This window comes from Trichechus manatus, unplaced genomic scaffold (genome assembly GCF_000243295.1).
Source record: "Trichechus manatus latirostris isolate Lorelei unplaced genomic scaffold, TriManLat1.0 scaffold00009, whole genome shotgun sequence".
Lineage (NCBI taxonomy): Eukaryota > Metazoa > Chordata > Mammalia > Sirenia > Trichechidae > Trichechus > Trichechus manatus.
The window spans coordinates 3,121,541-3,139,484 of NW_004443945.1; the positions used below are offsets into that span (position 1 = coordinate 3,121,541).

The following is a 17,944-nucleotide window of genomic DNA, read 5'->3' on the forward strand; positions in this document are numbered from 1 at the left end:
ATGTTTGAGGTGAGAGATTGTGAGGATAGGGATTATGAAAAAGGCAACGAGAGGAGAAGCTTGTTTTTCAGTGACCTGTGACTTCCAGTGGCCCAACTGAAGTGTGAATGTTGAGCCTCACAGCCATAGAGTTAAACCCATTCACAAATATGCCAGAGGGTAAACAAATATTTGAACTATGATAATGAGCACTGGATGTACAATATTAATTATTCAACTGTTGATAGCAATAGAGCTGGTTCCAGCCTGGAAAGATCAGCAGTCAAGGGTCTGAACAAGTCCCTCGGAGTCTGGGAATATCACCCTGCTTCACAGAGCCAGGGCTCCCTCTGGCCCGTGTCCAAGACCCTTCCGTAGGCCAAGGAAGCAGAAGGCAGTGGAAGGAGCATAAGCTTTGCCTCACACAGCTCTGGATCTGAATCCTTGCTCTGTCACTTAGTAGCTGTGTGACTCTAGGCAATTTGCTTAACCTCTCTGAGGCTCTTTCCTCCTCTGTAATATGTACGTGGAATCAGAATAAAACTAAAAAAAAAAAAAACAAACCCAAACTCGTTGCCGTAGAGTTGATTCTGACTCATAGCGACCCTATAGGACAGAGTAGAAATGCCCCATAGGGTTTCCAAAGAACGGTTGGTGGATTCCAGCTGCTGACCTTTTGGCTAGGAGCCAAATGCTTAACCACTGCGCCACCAGAGTATTCCAATAATTAATATGGGCACTGAAATCTGATGGCCTGGATTTAAATTCTTCTCTTTACATACTAGCTATGAAGCCTCTGAGCTTCAGTCTCATATTGAAAAAGGGGATAATAATCACATGTACTTCATGGGATTGCTGTGAAGATTAAATAAGATAATGCAAGTGCTTAGCACAGTACTAGCATACAGGAAGCACTCATAGTTGGTGGTTATAGCTATTATCACAGAAAGCATCTAGCACAGTGTTTGACACATTACCAGTTTACCAGTTGCCATCCAGTTGATTCTGACTCATGGCAACCTCATGTGTGTTAGAGCAGAATTGTGCTCCATAAGGTTTGCAATGACCAATTTTTCAGAAGTAGATCGCCAGGCCTGTCTTCCAAGGAGCGTCTGGGTGTACTCAAACTTCCAACCTTCCAGTTAGCAGCCAAGCGTGTTAACTGTTTGCACCACCCAGGGACTCCTTGACACATTAGGGGGACTCAATAATTGTTAGTTCACCATCACCCCCCCTCCTTTCCCCAAGTCAAGCCGGATCCATCCACCGCCACTAAGTCCTTACCCATTCTTAGGACATGTACATTTCAACTCCAGATCTCTTTACAGACCTGGGTTTGGACACACTAGCTAGCAAGGCAAAGTTCATGACCAAAGAGAGATGGCGTCCTTCCAATAGGGACATTGCTCAGCTGGGAGACGGTTTATGCCTGACAATAAGCCAGTCAATGTGGAAGAATTATTTTCTGAAAATTTACTCATTCAGAAAAAGTTCTCAAGGTACCAAACAACAACACAAAAGGTGTTATCAAAAATGCAGCATGGTAGAGTGAGTCTGAGAGGTGAGGACCAGGCAGCCATACCAGCAAATACTGTCGGCCTCCCTGAGAACAGCACCCACCAGGAACCAGCCAGGGAGGGTAGAAGACAGGAAACTCTATGGTGGCATGCAATCAGTGGAGGAAGCAAGAGGTATAGGGAACAAGGAAGCTGGAAGCAGGAGCATAGAGGCTGCAACACAGGGTGTGGGGGCTGGGAGAGAGTGGGAGTGCGGAAGGAAAGCAGAAAGCATAACATGCACATTGGAAGGTGCCCATGGTACCTTCCCTCCTGGCCACTCTGCATTCAGATGAGGGATGTTCCCCGCCTCTGCACCAAGACCAAGCCAGTTCATCTCAGACTGTCCTGGGGGACTCGTCCACTGCCTGCCTCTAAAAACAAGGCTGCCACCAGGGCAAGGGCCATTGTGAAAATAAGAAGGCTAGACTCACATCCAGGGAGGGCCCCTCCATGAGCCACAGCACAGGGCCCCAACGTTAACGTCTTGGTCTTGGATTTGATTTTAGCAGAGCTTGTCCAAAGGGTGTTCCAAGATGGCAGTAGGAAGAATCAGGTAAGGCTTGGTGGACTGCTCTCTGCCTTGAGCTCCAGAGTGGAAGTCGATGGAAGAAACTCTCAACAGTGCCATAGAAGGTGCTGGTGGGCCTGGTGGCACTCCATCTTCCACTTACTCAGTCATCCTGGAGAAATCCACGAGGGTAAAGAGACATAAACAGAGAATATTTAGTAAAAGGCTTACATAAATCATCGGGCAAAGGTTTGCTCGCGTGGTACTGGTGAAGCCCTCGGTCACCTGCTTTGGCTTCCCCTCATTACGGTTGGCCCCAGGAGCCAGCCCAGCAGCTCTCAACTGTTTTTCAGTCCAAGACCTACTTTACTAAGACAAAAGGGAATCCAGACCCTCTATTCTATCTGCCCCTGCTTTCTCTTGCAAAAAAATCATCATCTTTCTCACCTAGATAAATAGCCCATTTTTCTGCCAAGAAAGATCTTTGTTTTAAATGCTCAATTGGGGCCTTTGATATGGATTCAAATCTTTGGGTGAAATACACTTCAGGAAAACAAATCAACTGTGAGTAGGCTGCAGCCTGGTGATAAACTAGGGGGCTGCCTGGGGGAGAAGAGGGACTAGTAAGAACCAAGTCAGTCATTTTCCAGCCACTTTGGACAGGAGCCCAGACCAAAGGAGAAAACAAATACTCATCCAACCACTCTACTGTTCAACGTGGCTAATGTATTCCCTTCAAGTAGAAATGTTTTGAGAGACTTAATGACCATCACTGGTTCTCCTCTGAACCCCTTTCTTCCTATCCCCTCACTCTGATAAATCTTTGGGGCTTTCACGTAGATAGTTCAGACCCACCAACAAGAAAGGTCCCAGGTTGTTATGGGTTAAATTGTAACCCCCCACCCCCTACCAACACATGTATTGAAATTCCACCACCTGTATCTGTGGATGTGACCTTGTTTTTCCTTTTGCTATGTTAATGAGACCATACCAGTGTAAGGGTGGATCCTAAACTTAATCACTTCTAAGTTACAAAAAGACCAGAATAGACACAGAGACATACACCAGGGGAAGACAGATGCCAAGGAACACCAAGAAATGCTGGTGGACGCTGGAAACAAATAGAGACCCACAGAAGGAATCCACAAGCTGAGACCCTGATTTGGGCTTACAGCCTCCAGAACTGTTAGAACATAAATTTCTGTTCTTTAAAGCCATCTACTTATGGCATTTATGTTATGGTAGCACTAGGTAACTGAGACACAGGTTGTCACCCTTCATACCTTGCAAGAATTTTCCTCACAGCTAACATACTCTCAGGAGTTCCAAAGATGAGCCCACCACCAAAGATTTATCCTGCTGTCCTCTCCTCATCCTACACCCAGCTACAACCAACACATATAAAACTGCCAAAAGATAGAACCGCGCCAATCCCAGGTCCACAGCCATCTCCCTGACCTACCCATTCCTCGTCCTCTGCCCCGTCTCCCTGCTCTCGGGTCTCCGCTGCAGCCCCTTCTGAAGACTTTTGGGCCATGATATTGTCTGTCCAGGATGCACCTGTCTTTCCATCACCAGCAAAATTACACTTGGTCACTGTTCCAGCCTCAAGTTTGGCTAATGAATCTGAAAGAAGGGTAGAAGTTGAATGGCCTCGCTCCTTGTGGTGGAAACATAGTGGGGGCTAGTTCCATTCTGGTGGGTCCCCCAGGACTGGGTTAAGCCACTGTTCAATCCAGGCCAGGGTGAAGTCAGTGAGACCCTAAGTGGAATCCCCAGAGGCACTAGGTTGTAGGGTCACTCATAGGAACTATGGGATTGGGCAACACTCTAGGATCCAGTGTCCAGGCTAAGGACTCCAGGGCACTTCTCCAGGGACTTAGGAATAAATCTCAAGAGGTTATGTCCCTATAGAGACCAGACCAGCCTGCTCCCATGAGCTCTGCGCAGAAGAGGTGGGGAAGCCTCAGAAGAGAGACCAGGAGCCCTCACATGCCACACAGGAAATTATGCCAGAGCGGGGGCCACGCTGCTCACCCAGGAAGGGGCCATCGCCCCGAGTTTTCAGCCGTACCCCGGCCCCTAGTTCAAGCTCTATTGCCTCCATCTCTGTCTGAGGCATCCAGAATCCCACGGTCTGGTCCGGAGTGAGGCTCTCTGTTAGTGCAAGCAGCTCTGGCTTATTGACCAGCCTCTTCAGCGCCTCAGTAGTAAGTCTGTCAGTGTCCCCCTTGGCTTCCACCTCTACAGACACACAGCATGAGAAGATTATTATTGATTTAATAGCAAGCACTTACAGAGGGCCTTTTTTTCTTCTTTTTTAAAAAAATTTATTTTATTTTCTGTTGTTGTTGAGAATAAACACAGAACATATACCAGTTCAACAATTCTACATGGACAATTCAGTGACACTGATTACATTCTTCAAGTTGTACAGCCATTCTCACCCTCCTTTTCTGAATTGTTCCTCCCCCATTAACAAACTCACTGTCCCCATATCTTTCGAGTTGCTATTGTCAATTTGATCCCATACAGATAGATCTTAAAAGAGCATAATGCTCAGGCAGATGTTTTTTACTAGTTAAGCTAAATGATTGTTTGGTTTTAAGAAGACTTCAGGGGATATTTTTGGTTCAAAGTTTAAATATTATCTCAGGACAATGGTTTCAAGGATTCATCCAGCTTCCATGGCTCCAGAAAGTCTGGAGTCCATGAGAATTTGAAATTCTGTTCTGCATTTTCCCCGTTTAGATCAAGATTGTTCTATAGACTCTTTGATCAAAACCTTCAGTAATGGTAGCCAGGCACCATCCAGTTCTTCTGGTCTCTTGGCAAAGGAGGCAGTTGTTCATGGAGGCAATTAGCCACACATTCCATATCCTCCCCCTATTCCTGACAGTCCTTTTTCCTCTGTTACTCCAATAGAAGGCTTTTTGTGAGTAGGCGAGGGCTGAGTGTTCTATGTGCATTGCCCCATTTAACCTTCACAGCCACTATAAGGTAGGCCTATGAGCATCCGTTCTGTCGGTACTCAATAAACTCCACAGCAGAGGAGTTACAGCATGGCTGCCTGGTGTGAATCTGTCCATCTCCTCAACCAGACTAAGAGCATCTTGAGTACAGGTAACAGGCCTTGTTCATCCCTGTACCCCTAACCTGAAGCACAGGCCTGGCACACAGTAGATGCTCATTAAGTGTTCAGAGAATTAATGAGCAAATAAGAGCATGAACGAATAAAATGGTAGATGGACAGATAGATTCCCACTTCAACCTCAAAACCTTCTCATACAGCCAAAATCAGGAAAAGGAACCAGATGGCAGAGGGCCCAGGAACCAGATAGAGGTTACTGGGGGCCTGGCCTGGGCTCTGCACAAAGGCAGTTTGTCATGGATTGAATTGTGTCCCCCCAAAATATGTATCAACTTGGCTAGGCCATGATTCCCAGTATTGTGTAGTTGCCCTCATTTGTGATCTGATGGAATTGTCCTCCGTTTTGTGGTCTTGTGTAATTACCCTCCATTTTATGTGCTGTAAATCCTAAACCTCTATACGTTAATGAGCCAGGATTAGTGTGGGGTGTATCTTGAGTCACCACCTTACTCAAGTCATGGCCTTACTCAAGTCACATCCTCGCCTGAGTCACACCTTTTATCTTATAAGAGATAAAAGGAGAGAGAAGTAGCAGAGAGGGGAGGGACTTCACTACCATCAAGAAAGAAGAGCTGGGAGCAGAGCATGTCCTTTGGACCCAGGGTCCCTGCACTGAGAACTTCCTAGGCCCAGGGGAAGATTGATGCCAAGATACATGGAGCTCTGCTGGGCCCACAGATGTTGAAAGGAAACAAGGACCTCCTCCCAGAATCGACAGAGAAAAAGCCTTCCCGTAGAGCTGGTGCCCTGAATTTGGACTTCTAGCCTCCTAAACTGTAAGAGAATAAATGTCTCTTTGTTAAAGCCATCTGCTTGTGTCATTTTTGTTATAGCAGCACTAGATAACTAAGACAGCTGTGTTCTCTAAAGTATCAAAACCAGTGAAGCATATGTATATATATATACATAAAGAGAGATTTATTTCAAGGAAATGTGGAGGCTGGCAAGTCTCAAATTTATGTGTCTGGTGTCAGGATGGAGGCTTCTCCTGACTCACTTGGTTGTAGGGGCTGACGAACCCAAAATCCACAGATCAGGCAGCAGGCTGCTGGCTCATGTCCCAAGAAACAGAGGTCAGAGGATGACAAGTCAGATGCAGGATCCAGAGAGGGTGAGCTTTGCCAGAAAATCTATATATACTGGATGTAGACCACACACCCCAAGGAAATCCCCCTTTCAACTGACTGGCTGCTCCCATCTGATCACAAAATGGAGGATGATTACATATTTGCCAAACCACTGAGAATCATGGCCTAGCGAAGTTGACACACAACCTCAACCATCTCACAGTCAGAGCCTAGAACCAGGTCGTGGATGATTCTATCAGACTGCGGGAGACGGCGGGAGATGAACGCCAGCCAGGCACCCGGAGGGCCGGAAGGAGTCTAGTCCAGACAGGAGGGCCCTTAGCGTCTGACTTCAAGGCTGACCATGCTAGGAAGACACTTTCTAGGGGCTGAAAGGCTCAGGGGTCAAGGAAGGCCACACTGGTGGGAGAGCCCTGAAGGAGGAGGGGTGGAGGATACCTACTATAGGATGACATGAGGAAGCCTGTGTTCACCTTCCTGGTAGCACTGAAGTTGGGCTCAATTTCATTTCCCTTGGAGTCGAATTTGCGGCGATGGATGCGACTGGGCTGGACATACAACACGTAGTAGCGCTCCTGTGGCCAGGCAGAGGGAGAGTGAGGGGGCTGCCTTCACTGCCCCCAGCCACAACACACAACTCCCCCAGGCTCTGGCTGCAACCCTCCTCAGCCTCACCTTGACCCCCGTATCCCACCTCAGCTCCAAAAGATATTGAAGCTGGGCAGATGTCCCCATTCACATATTCATTCACTCATTCATTCATTCGTGTGTTCAACAGAACATCTGCCACATAATGAGCCATGATAGAAGTCCATGGCAGGTCGGGCACATGGCCTCCACACAGCCAGGGATGCAAAGTATGTATAGAAAACCATGAGCCAAGCACAAAGCACTATGGATCTCAAGTACCATAAAGCAGGAGTGGATACAGCCAAGGTGTCATGGAAAGGGTACTGGAAAGGAGCCCCAGGCTAGTGCGGCCACTAAGCTCTTCCAACAGATGTGTGACCTGGGTCAAAGCACATCTGCAAATCACATTTTCAGAATGGCCAAGGTAGGAGCCCAACATCTGCTTATCTGGCTGTGAGCGGGAGGGGAGGGGGGTTGAAGCTTGGCTGGGAGGGCTAAAGCACTATCATAAGAAACAAGGAACTCAGAGAAAGCAAGTTTGGAGAGGGGTTGGGGAGAGCACCAGCCTAGCAGGAAGAGTTCTGCCTCAGTGTGGGGATACCGCTGGGCACCCCTGGGCAGGCTGGCTGGAGACTCTGGATTGGTGTGCCTATCCTGCTGACGTGTGTGCTAAGGAGGGAAGGGTATAGCAAAGCATCTCTTGGCATAAAAATGAGTGGTAAGCTGGGAGCTGAGGCTGTTCCGGCAGGGTGTAGGAGAGAAAGACAGGCTCCATGTCACATCTCCAGGCACCTCGACAGGGTGTTTGGATAAGCTCAGTTTTAGATATCAGGGAGTTAAGGCTGTCAACACATCTGGGTGGTGCTATTTGAAAGGGGGGTGAAAATTCAGAACTAGTGCTCAGGAAAGAGATGCAGGCTAGTAAGAGATGGTGAGCACCAGGCGTGTCCTTGGACACTGGAGATGGGGGGGTGATAAAGGGCATGACCCCAAGAGGCTGAGAGGGCAAAGGTAGAAGGGGCTTCAACTTGGGAATAAAGCCACTGACAGGGTCAGCAATGTAGACCTCACATTCAGGCTGGGAGTAAAAGCCCAGCAAACAGCAACCCTCTCCCACTCCTCTTGCTGTACACATGTGGAGGTCCACATCCACACAGGGGACCTGCTTTGTAAAAATCCAACATTCCAAAATGCCCAGCCACAAACAGTGGTATTAAAAGGTGAGGGAGCCCATGCCAAGAGCTTCACTACTTTACAAGGCTCTGAACAATAAACTCCAAAGTACTTACAATAATTCAATTCCAAAAAATTAAACGTGCACATGGTTTCCTGGAAACAGAGCTGGTACCCAGGAAGGGGAAGGTCACCGCTGACCGTGCACCCAAACAGGCCGTTAACCCGCTCTGACCTCGTCTTCCACCTCAGGGCAGTGGGAACCACCAGGCCAGAGGACAGGGGTCTGGACCCCAGCCTCTCAGAACGAACAGCCACCCATCCTGGCCCTCTAGCAAGGGTCCTAATTCTGTTCCATGAGAAGGTGACAAGGCCTCCTCAGAGCATCCACAGACTTAGTCCTGAACTACCCACCTCAGCCCTTCCTGCTCTCACACTCCCAATCCCAGCCCAAACACACTATTTGGGTTTAGGGCCTGGTCTGTCTTCTCAGCTATGACCCAGGCCCCTCTGGTGTGAAGCCAGTGCCCCGAGGTGCCACCCAGGATGCATCCTCACCTTCCTGCCATGGGCATCCAAGATGCTGTGCCGAGATACATCCACCAGTTCTCCCTCCAGCAGGATGCCGTTTCCCCTGGGGCAAGAGGAAAAGAAAGGATGGGTCAGTTCTGTCAGTACTCAGGGAAGAGCCACAGCCCAAGCTTGATGGCCCAGGTCATCTGCATGGGGACAGAAGTAAGTCCCATACACATCTCCTACTTACCTGGCCTTACTTAGCAGCCCTTTCTCTGTGCTTCCCATGTTGGGACCTCCATTCTGCAAGGGTAGGGGTGTCGGCACTACCCAGGGAGCAGGAGAAACCTTATAAGGCTGCTCTAAGACCAAGCTATGGTCCCTCCTTCAGGGCCACTGGGGGTTATTGTAATGACAGCCTCAGTCTTCTTATCTACAAAATGGGGAGAGCAGCAGCCACCTCATTCTGCTCCTTCGATGATGACATAAGATCATGTATGTGAGGGAGTTTTGTAAACTATTAAATGCTTAGTATATACAAAGGGTTTTGCTTGTTATTTAACCAAATTGGGAAGGGCGGGGTCTAAATTGCTATGAATTATCTTCCCTTTTCACCTGTTTCAAAGCACTTTCATATATTCCTGTTCTCATTCATATCCACTACAACGTAATGAGGAAATGGTTATTCCCATTTTACAGGTGGAGAAACCGAGACTCGGAGTTCTGTGACTAGCTCAAGATGGCAGGGTTGCTCACTGAGAGGAACTGGACCCCCCGGCTTCCTGATTCGATTTTTCATAAAAGCAGAACCTGGGGGATCACTTTCGTGGAACCACAGAAATGGGAGAGTGGTGGGGGCAGCCGAGGATGACGGGGGAGGGGGTGGGGGGACAGAATCAGAAAACTTTCTCTGCCTTACTTGCCCCAGCCCATCCCCCCAACCTCCCACACAAAAATTCTCTAAACCCAGAAACCAAACCTACTGCCATGGCGTCGATTCCTACTCACAGCAACGCTGTAGTAGAACAGAGTAGAACTGCCCCACAGAGTTTCCAAGGCTGTAATCTTTACGGAAGCAGACTGCCACGTCTTTCTCCCGCAGAGCAGCTGGTGGGTTCAAACCTACCACCTTTCGGTTAGCAGCCAAGCGCTTTAACCACTGCGCCACCAGAGTTCCTTGAAAATTATCTATGGTTCATTCGTTCTTACAACCTTGGTGATGGCAGGGCTACCCAGCTGCAGGCGGGCCCCGGCCCCGCCCAGCCAACTGCCACCTGCTATTCCGGTCACTGCACGGACCTGTCTTGTCAGGAGAAGGGGACAGCCTGTGCAAAAGCCGGGAGGCAAGGCAGCAGAACAAGTGGCTGGAGTTTATAGTCATGGGGGTAGGGTAGGGAAAGAGGTCGGCCCAGGGGCACCGGGGGCAGGCGGGGCGTTGCAAGCCGATTTTCGCCTCAGAGCGCGCGCTCAACTGCAGGGACGAGCGGATGGGGGGCCCGAGAGTCGACTTTGGTCACCCCAGCCTCTCCTCCCTCCATCCCACCCTTCAATCCCGGAGCCCAGGTTCAAAGTAGAGAGGGGAGGGCGACGGAGCTACAGGCCGTGGGCAGAGATGGGAAACCGGCCCGCGGGGGACGCGGCAGAGCCTACCCCTGGTGGGCGGCTGGGTCCCAAGCCCCGGGCAGCCGCGCGCTCTGCACTGCCTTGTTCCGGAGGGCGCTGTCGTGGTAGATGCGGCTCATTATCTGCACCGCCGGCGCGCCGGCACGTGGGGTGGGGGGCACCGCGAAAGGAAGCGCCACGAGAAGAGCCGACAACCGCAGTTTCCAAGCTGCGGATCCCGGAACCGCGCGGCCCGACCCAGGGCGTTCCCGGCGGGATTTAAAGGGGCCGAGCCCCATTCCTGGGCAGGCCGCGCGCGGTGGGAGGCGGCTTCCGGGAGGACGTGCGGCGTGGGGCTTAGGACACACGCGCACTGTGGGAGAGGACTAACACGTCCTTCTGGTTTTTCTCTCTCCTTCCTTGTTACTGGAGGGAGACCTTGCCCCAACACACGCACAAAGGGGAAAATAAGGCTCAGAGATCCTGTAAGATCCTCTTAGGATCAGCTCTGGGAGGGTAGGTTACGGGGGAGCAGGAATGGAGAGGGGGGAACAGCCCTCAGGAACGACCAGGTGGTCAGCATAGGAGCTACTCCTTGTGCCCCGCCCGTGGTCCCACAGTGGCTGAGGGAGGTGTTCCAGAGATTGGGAAGAAGTCTGGGTTTGGGAGTCAGATCAACTACACACCAACGTTTGAATCCCAGCTGTGTGAGGTTGGGCAAATTCCTCAACCTCTCTGAGCCTGCGCTCCCTCCTCTGTAAAAGGGGATTCAAGTATCAGAGGGATTGTAAAGATCAATGAGTTTATGGTCTCTAGAGCTTAGCATTGACCTCCGCTTCTCTCTCCTTGCGCACTTCCCGGACCCCTCCCCCCCCCCCCTTTGCCCAGGTACGTCCCAGTCTGCACGTGCATTTTCCAAGCCTGCCGCGCGGGGCTGGTGGGTTCATTCAGGGAGGCCAGGTGTGCCCTCTAAAGGGATCGTTCAGAAAACGGTGACCAGGATGAGCTGTCAGTGGTGGTAGATGGCCCTGTCCCCCCTCCCCCCACCACATCATGACTTTCTTAGGCCTCTTCCTTTTTAAAAATAAAAATAATATGTGCATGTATAAATCTACATATATGTATGCATATAACATATAAATATGTTTTTAAACTTATGTTTTATGGCTATGTTGGCATAAAGACGAGTATATTAATATATATTAAAACATTTTCTTTGACCTGAAAGTTAATTTTTCTTTCTTCTGATTTTAAAAGAAATTAAAACATTTTCATGAGCTTCTAAAAGTGTTGTGAGCTCTAATTGTTATTGTCAGATGTTGTTGAGTTGGCTCCAACTGATAGCGATCCTAAGTATAACAGAAACGTTGCCTAGTCCTGCGCCATCCTCACAAATGTAGGTATGTTGGAGCCCATTGTTGCAGCCACTGTGTCAATCCATCTCACTAAGGGTCTTTCTCCTTTTCACTGACCCTCTATTTCTGCAGGGATTAGTCCCTCCTGATAACATATCCAAAGTAACTGAGAGAAGTCTCACCATCTTCCCTTCTAAGGATTTGTTCATTCTTCTGTCAGTCCACGGTGTATTCTATGTTCTTCACCATCACCAAAATTCAAAGGCGTCAATTCTTCTTGGGTCTTCCTTTCTCATTGTGAGCCCTAGGCGCTGTGCCTGATGGATAAGTTAGCCCTGCCTCCTGTCTGCCCTACCTGGCTGCCCAGTGGATCTCAGAGAAGGAAGGACACTGAAGAGCCCTACTAGGAACACCCCAGGGCAGAACCGTCCCTTCCTTGGCCCTCTCTCCTCATAATTCCTTAGGCTGCTCTCCTGGCTGTCATACACTCCTCCTTTCTTCCCTCTTCTGAGTCATCCTCCCCTTCATTGTGGCTCCAAATTTAAATAGCCACTTGTGGCTATTTAAATTAAATTAATTAAACTTAAATAAAATTTCAAATTCAATTCTTCAGTCTCACTGGCCATATTTCAAGCACTCAATAGCAACATGCAGTTACGGGCTACCGTATCGGACAGCACAGACAGAGAACACATCCATCATGGCAGAAAGTTCTATTGCACAGCATTACTCTAAACACTTTCCTAGGAAGAATAATCTCCTGCCTATTAAGCTCTGCAACTTCACTCCATCAGCTGCTGGATAGGCAGACCAGGCAGCAGCAAGGCAGAGAAAACTAAAAGAACAAGGAAATATTTTTTTTAAAAAAACAGACCTTTGTTGGACTTTCTTACAACTGTTTTGCAGTTTGTTTATAGGAGCCCTGTGGCACAGTGGTTAAAGCGCTCAGCTGCTAACTGAAAGGTCAGCGGTTCGAACTCACCAGCCGCTCTGTGGGAGAAAGATATGGCAGTCGGCTTCCATAAAGATTACAGCCCTGGAAACCTTATGGGGCAGTACTACTCTGTCCTACAGGGTCATGATGAGTTGGAATCGACTCAATGGCAACAGCTTTACGTCTCTATATTAAATTATACACCACGAGGTGCAACATCTCCACTGGGAAGACAGTATTGAGTCATCTTAGGTTAACACTGTTCAACAATCAAATTATTCGACAACCAACTCCCCTTGCTCCTCAAGCTTCCCTTAAATTTTTTTAAAATTATTTTTGGCAGAAGCGTATTTTCAGCTAAAGAAGCTGAACCTTTGGGCCCCTCAGTACCATGGCCACGGGGCTGCGGTAGCTAACAGTGTGTTCACATGGGCATATGCTTCTGTGAAATTTTCATTGGTAAATAGTTTTGCTGCAGTTAAGACCGCTATCTCTTTTTGCCAAGAGTTCTCCTTTGCCTCATGTTAGGTGATGTTAGAGTGGAATCTGGGTGAGGGGAACTTGACAGAGGACACATTTAGTTTGGAGTCCCTGGGTGGTGCAAAAGGTTAATGCGCCCGGCTGTAAAAGGTTGGAGGTTTGAATCCATCAGCGGCACCTCAGAAGAAAGGCCTGGCAATCTACTTCCCCAAAATCAGCCACTGAAAGCCCTATGGAGCACAGTTCTACTCTGACACACATGGGGTCGCCTTGAATCAAAAATCAACTCAGCAGCAACTGGAACAAGAACATTTAGTTTGAGTTTAGTAGACTATATTTATGTGGTTTGTAGTTGTTTCTACATGTGGTTAAGTTGTTGCCAGCTCTCCTGGTGCAGGAAGGCTTCCAGAAATACCTGACCACTGTGCGTGCTGACTCATCTGATGTTGTGACACAAAGGAATAGAGCCAGAGGTGGACACATGCCCTAGAGTGCCTTGCACTGAGACTGTGTGGGCAGTGGAGAAGGATTAAGTTGTGAGGAGGAAGGAGGTAGAAGCTGATGTGCAGAAAATTCTTCCAGTCATCAGACATGTGAAATTGTAAGCGGAAGATTTGGTTCTCAATGACCCTGATCAAAATCGAAGTTCTCTCTGGAATGTTTTCACTAGAGCTGTATCTACATATAGTTATAAACACACAAAAAATTTTTTTCCTGTCTTGATGGGTATTGGGCAAAATAGAATTTATCAGGATTCCTGTGTTTGTAAGGGCACAAATGTGTAGCAGTAAAGCAAACAGGGAGTGCACTTGTGTGTGTAGTCTTAGGTTTTATGCATCAGATCACATCTTAGTATATCTGACACATCTTGTCCTGACAAAGTCAGTGGTTCCAGAAGAAAGGGCATGCCCAATTGCCACTGACGTGCAGTGAAACAGCCTGAAGAAAACACACATGCATACATGCACTCCATAGAGCAAAAGACACAAAACAAAGGAAGCTCTTACTAGAGAAAACATGACATAAAATCAGATGCCAGAGTGAGGACCAAACCTATCCATCACATGACATCAATAAATGCAAATGGAGTAAGCCTGGTTTTGAAAGAAAATCTATGCTATTCCTTTGTAGCAGACATCTCTTAATGCCACATCAGAGCCTCTCGGCCTTACATGTCTCCAGGGCCTTTGGCCACTTATCCTGTCCTAGCCTCTGCTGGAGTGACCAACTCTTCTTGGCCTCCAACCTGGCTTCACACAGAAAGACACCCCACACTCACCTCATGACCACACACTGCTTGCCTCCTAAGACAATTGGTCCCTAGAGTGGTCCTTGAGAGAAGACCCTCAGGATTATTATTGCTAGCTGTCGTCTGACTCATGGTGATCGCATATACAACCGAACGAAATGCTGCCAAGTCCTGTGCCACCCCAGGATCAGTTGCGGATCAAACCCATTGTGATACATAGGGTTTTCACTGGCTAGTTTTCAGAAGTAGATTGCCAGTCCTTTCTTCCTAGTCTATCTTACTCTGGAAGCTCCCTTGAAACCTGATCAGCATCTGTCATGGACTGAATTATGTCCCCCCAAAAATGTGTGTATGAATTTGACTGGACCATGATTCCCAGCATTGTGTGGTAGTCCTCTATTTTGTGATTTTATGTTAAAGAGGATTAAGGTGGGATTGTAACACCCTTACTAAGGTCACATCTCTGAGCCAACATAAAGGGCTTTTCCCTGGGGTGTAACCTGCACCGCCTTTTATCTTACAAAAGATAAAAGGAAAGGGAAGAAAGCAGAGAGTTGGGGACCTCATACCACCAAGAAAGAAGCACCGGGAGCAGAGCGCTTCCTTTGGACCCAAGGGTCCTGCGCAGAAAAGCTCCTAGTCTGGGGGAAGACTGATAACAACGAAGACCTTCCTCCACAGCTGACAGAGAGAGAAAGACTTCCCCTGAAGCTGATGCCCTGAATTTGGACTTCTAGCCTACTGGACTGTGAGAAAATAAGTTTCTCCTTGTTAAAGCCATCGACTGGTGGTATTTCTGTTACAGCAGCACTGTTTGACCAAGACAGCATCACAGCAACAAGAAAACCTCCACTGACAGATGAGTGGTGGCTGCATATGGGGTCCATTGGCTGGTAAATAAACCCGGGTCTCCCTCATGGAAGGCAAAAATTCTACTAGGATTCTGAAATTGGATTACTCGCTGTTATGATGGCAACAGGAATCCCATTTTTCATGGTAAGTGGGTAATGATAACCCTTGATACAAAGTGGCATCGAAAGGACTAAGGCTTTCACTTGTGGCTAATTGGGGTGAGGTACGGGTAGAAGATGAAATGGAGTTGGGAAAAGGGCTGCCTGTTTCATTTGACTGGTATGGAGGCAATGATAATGATAAGAATTGTAGAATACATCTGCTTTTATTAACAGCAATGGAAATCTTGCAAAAAAAGAAAACGATGGCCTCAGGCAGCAAGGGCCAACTTAGATATAAAAGCCATGAGAGCTTTGTGGCAATTTTTAAGGTGACTTTCATCTCCTGCAGCTTCAGGGCAACTGTGAGAGAAACTGGGCTGAGGGTCTGATCATAAGGGCCACAGAGCTGCCATGGAAGACTGAGTGTGCAGTCTAGTCTTGACAGGTCTTCTGTCAAATTCACGGCCTCCATAGCAAAGAGTAGGACCTTGAGACCTGAGATGGGGACATTTAGGTGGATAAGCCCAGAAGCCTTGAACTCCTAAATTCCCTGAGCAGCCCTTCTGCTTACCAGAGAAAGTTTTGTTGTTGTTAGTTGCTGTGGAGTTGGCTCCGACTCATGACCACCTTATATACAACAGAACGAAGCATTGCCTTGTCCTGCGCCATCTTCACAATTTTTGGTATGCTCGAGTCCATTGCTGCGGCCACTGTGTATTTCGAGTGCCTTCCAACCTAGGGGGCTAGTCTTCCAGCCCTATATCAGACAATATTCTGTTGTGATCCACAGGATTTTCATTGACTAATTTTCAGGTGTAGATCACCAGGCCTTTCTTCCTAGTCTGTCTTAGTCTGGAAGCTCTGCTGAAACCAGTCCACCATGGGTGAGCCTACTACCAGCACAGCTTCCAGCATCATAGCAACATGCAAGCCATCACAATATGCCAAACTGATAGGCAGGTGGTGGAGAAGGGAAATACCTCCTTTTATCTGGAGATAGTGCAAAGACCTCACAGAAAGCAGATGCCTTGCAAGATGTCTTTTGCTCTCCTTAAGATCTATAACTAGACTCTGAAAGGGGATGCAGGATTCTGGACTGGCAGAGGAGGAAGCTGGACTGGGCAAGCAAAGTCTTCAGATCAATACGTGGGTATTGTTGGCAAAACTCAATCTGTATATATATCCATATAAACAGGCACTCACATACATTGTTGGGGAAAATACGTGTGAATTGATGCAACTTTTTTGAAAGGACACTTGACAATGTCTACTATGACTACAAGTACGCATGTCTTTTGATTCAGCAATTCTATTTCTAGAAATAGAGATATTTCTAGGAATATATTTATTCCCATGTGTGTGAAATGGCATATATGTGAGCATTATTCGAAATAGCGAAATGCTGGAAACAACCTAAATAACCTAAATGTCCCTCAGTGAAAAACTGGATAAATATATAATATTCATTCAGAGAAATAGTATACAGCCATAAAAAAGAATGAAGCGAATTGAAATTGTTCTACTCCTCCGAAAAAAAGAATGAAGCGTGTGTGGATGTGTTTGCACAGGTACACAGTACTGAACTATTTTACTTATTGTTAAGTTTAAAAAGCAAAGTGTGCCCAGAAGTCACTCATTCAACAGATATTAATCCAGTGTTTCCTTTATGCCAGGAATTGTCCTAGATATTGGAGATACTGAGGTGAACAAAACAGATCAGATCCAAGCTGTCATGAAGCTTACATCCTGGTAGAGGAGAGAAGCAATGAACAAATAAAAAAATCCAGAAATGAAATGAGTTCGGATAGTGGTAGATGCTACAAAGGAAATTCAACAAAGAGAAGTGACTGTGAGAGACTGGGCAGGGTGGGCTACTTTATAACAAGTGGTCGGGGAGGCTTCTCTAGAAGGTGCCATTGGAGGTGAAGCAGAGGGAGTAAGAACAAAGTTCCTGAGGCAGGAAAGAGCGTAAAGTGCTTAGGTGCACAAAGATGGCCAGTATGTTTGAAGTCAAGTGAATGATGGGTAGAACAGTACAGACTAGAACTGCTCCATAAGGTTTTCTTAGCTGCAATCTTTACAGAAGCAGTTCGCCAGGCATTATTTCCCTGGAGCCACTGGGTGGGTTCAAACTACCAACCAGTAGGTTAGCAGCTGATTGCAAATCACTTGCATCACCCAGGCAGAGCTCAGGCTGTTAGCATGTAAAAAGGGGGATATCTACGTGCGTAAATGTATTTCTGCTTGCTTGTCTATGAACACAGTATTTCTGCAAGGAGAAACAGAGAGCTGATGATGGTGGCTGCCTCGAGGGGCCTGGGGCTCCAGGGCGGGAAGGAGGCTTATGTTTCATAGCGTACCCTTTTATGCTGTTTGATATTTTTACCATGTACATGAATTACTTTTTCAATTAAAAAATAGTTAATTTTTTTAAAATGTGAAAACAGCTTGATATTAAATCTCAGTTGTGATCAGAGTAATGCAAATTAAAACATCAAGGAAATAAGATTTTTTAGCAAGGATTTAAAAATTCATAATATCATATTTTGACAACAACAACAACAAAAACCCTCATAATACCATAGTTGAGGAGGATATGAGAAACATGGATTCATGTATTGTTTTTATATTTTATTTGTGTGGAAGAGAATTGGTAACTATTTCCTGAGGATTACTTGAGTGTTTTGATATCAAAGGCCTTAATTTTTTTAGAATATCCTTGCCTCCACTATTCCATGTTCATGAAAGAACGGGGGGCTGGTGTAAAGAT

The 17,944-nt window shown here is 47.3% G+C and overlaps 1 protein-coding gene across 5 annotated transcripts; it reads right to left on the bottom strand.

Moving 5' to 3' along the window:
- Positions 1–1,109: 1,109 nt before the first annotated feature.
- ARPIN (actin related protein 2/3 complex inhibitor) lies at positions 1,110–10,470 on the bottom strand. Of its 5 annotated transcripts, none has more exons than XM_012560002.2 (6): positions 10,252–10,470; positions 8,647–8,722; positions 6,728–6,860; positions 4,084–4,290; positions 3,509–3,672; positions 1,110–2,218 (listed from the first exon to the last, which is right to left on the bottom strand). In XM_012560002.2, exons 1-6 carry the CDS (start codon positions 10,341–10,343, stop codon positions 2,210–2,212), a joined length of 681 nt encoding a protein of 226 aa, XP_012415456.1. In that variant the 5' UTR covers positions 10,344–10,470; the 3' UTR covers positions 1,110–2,209. The 5 variants fall into 5 exon arrangements, with proteins under 5 accessions (XP_012415456.1, XP_023581708.1, XP_023581707.1 ...); XM_023725940.1 differs by lacking the exon at positions 10,252–10,470 and adding an exon at positions 9,814–9,828; XM_023725939.1 differs by lacking the exon at positions 10,252–10,470 and adding an exon at positions 9,731–9,801.
- Between the last annotated feature and the right edge of the window lie 7,474 nt (positions 10,471–17,944).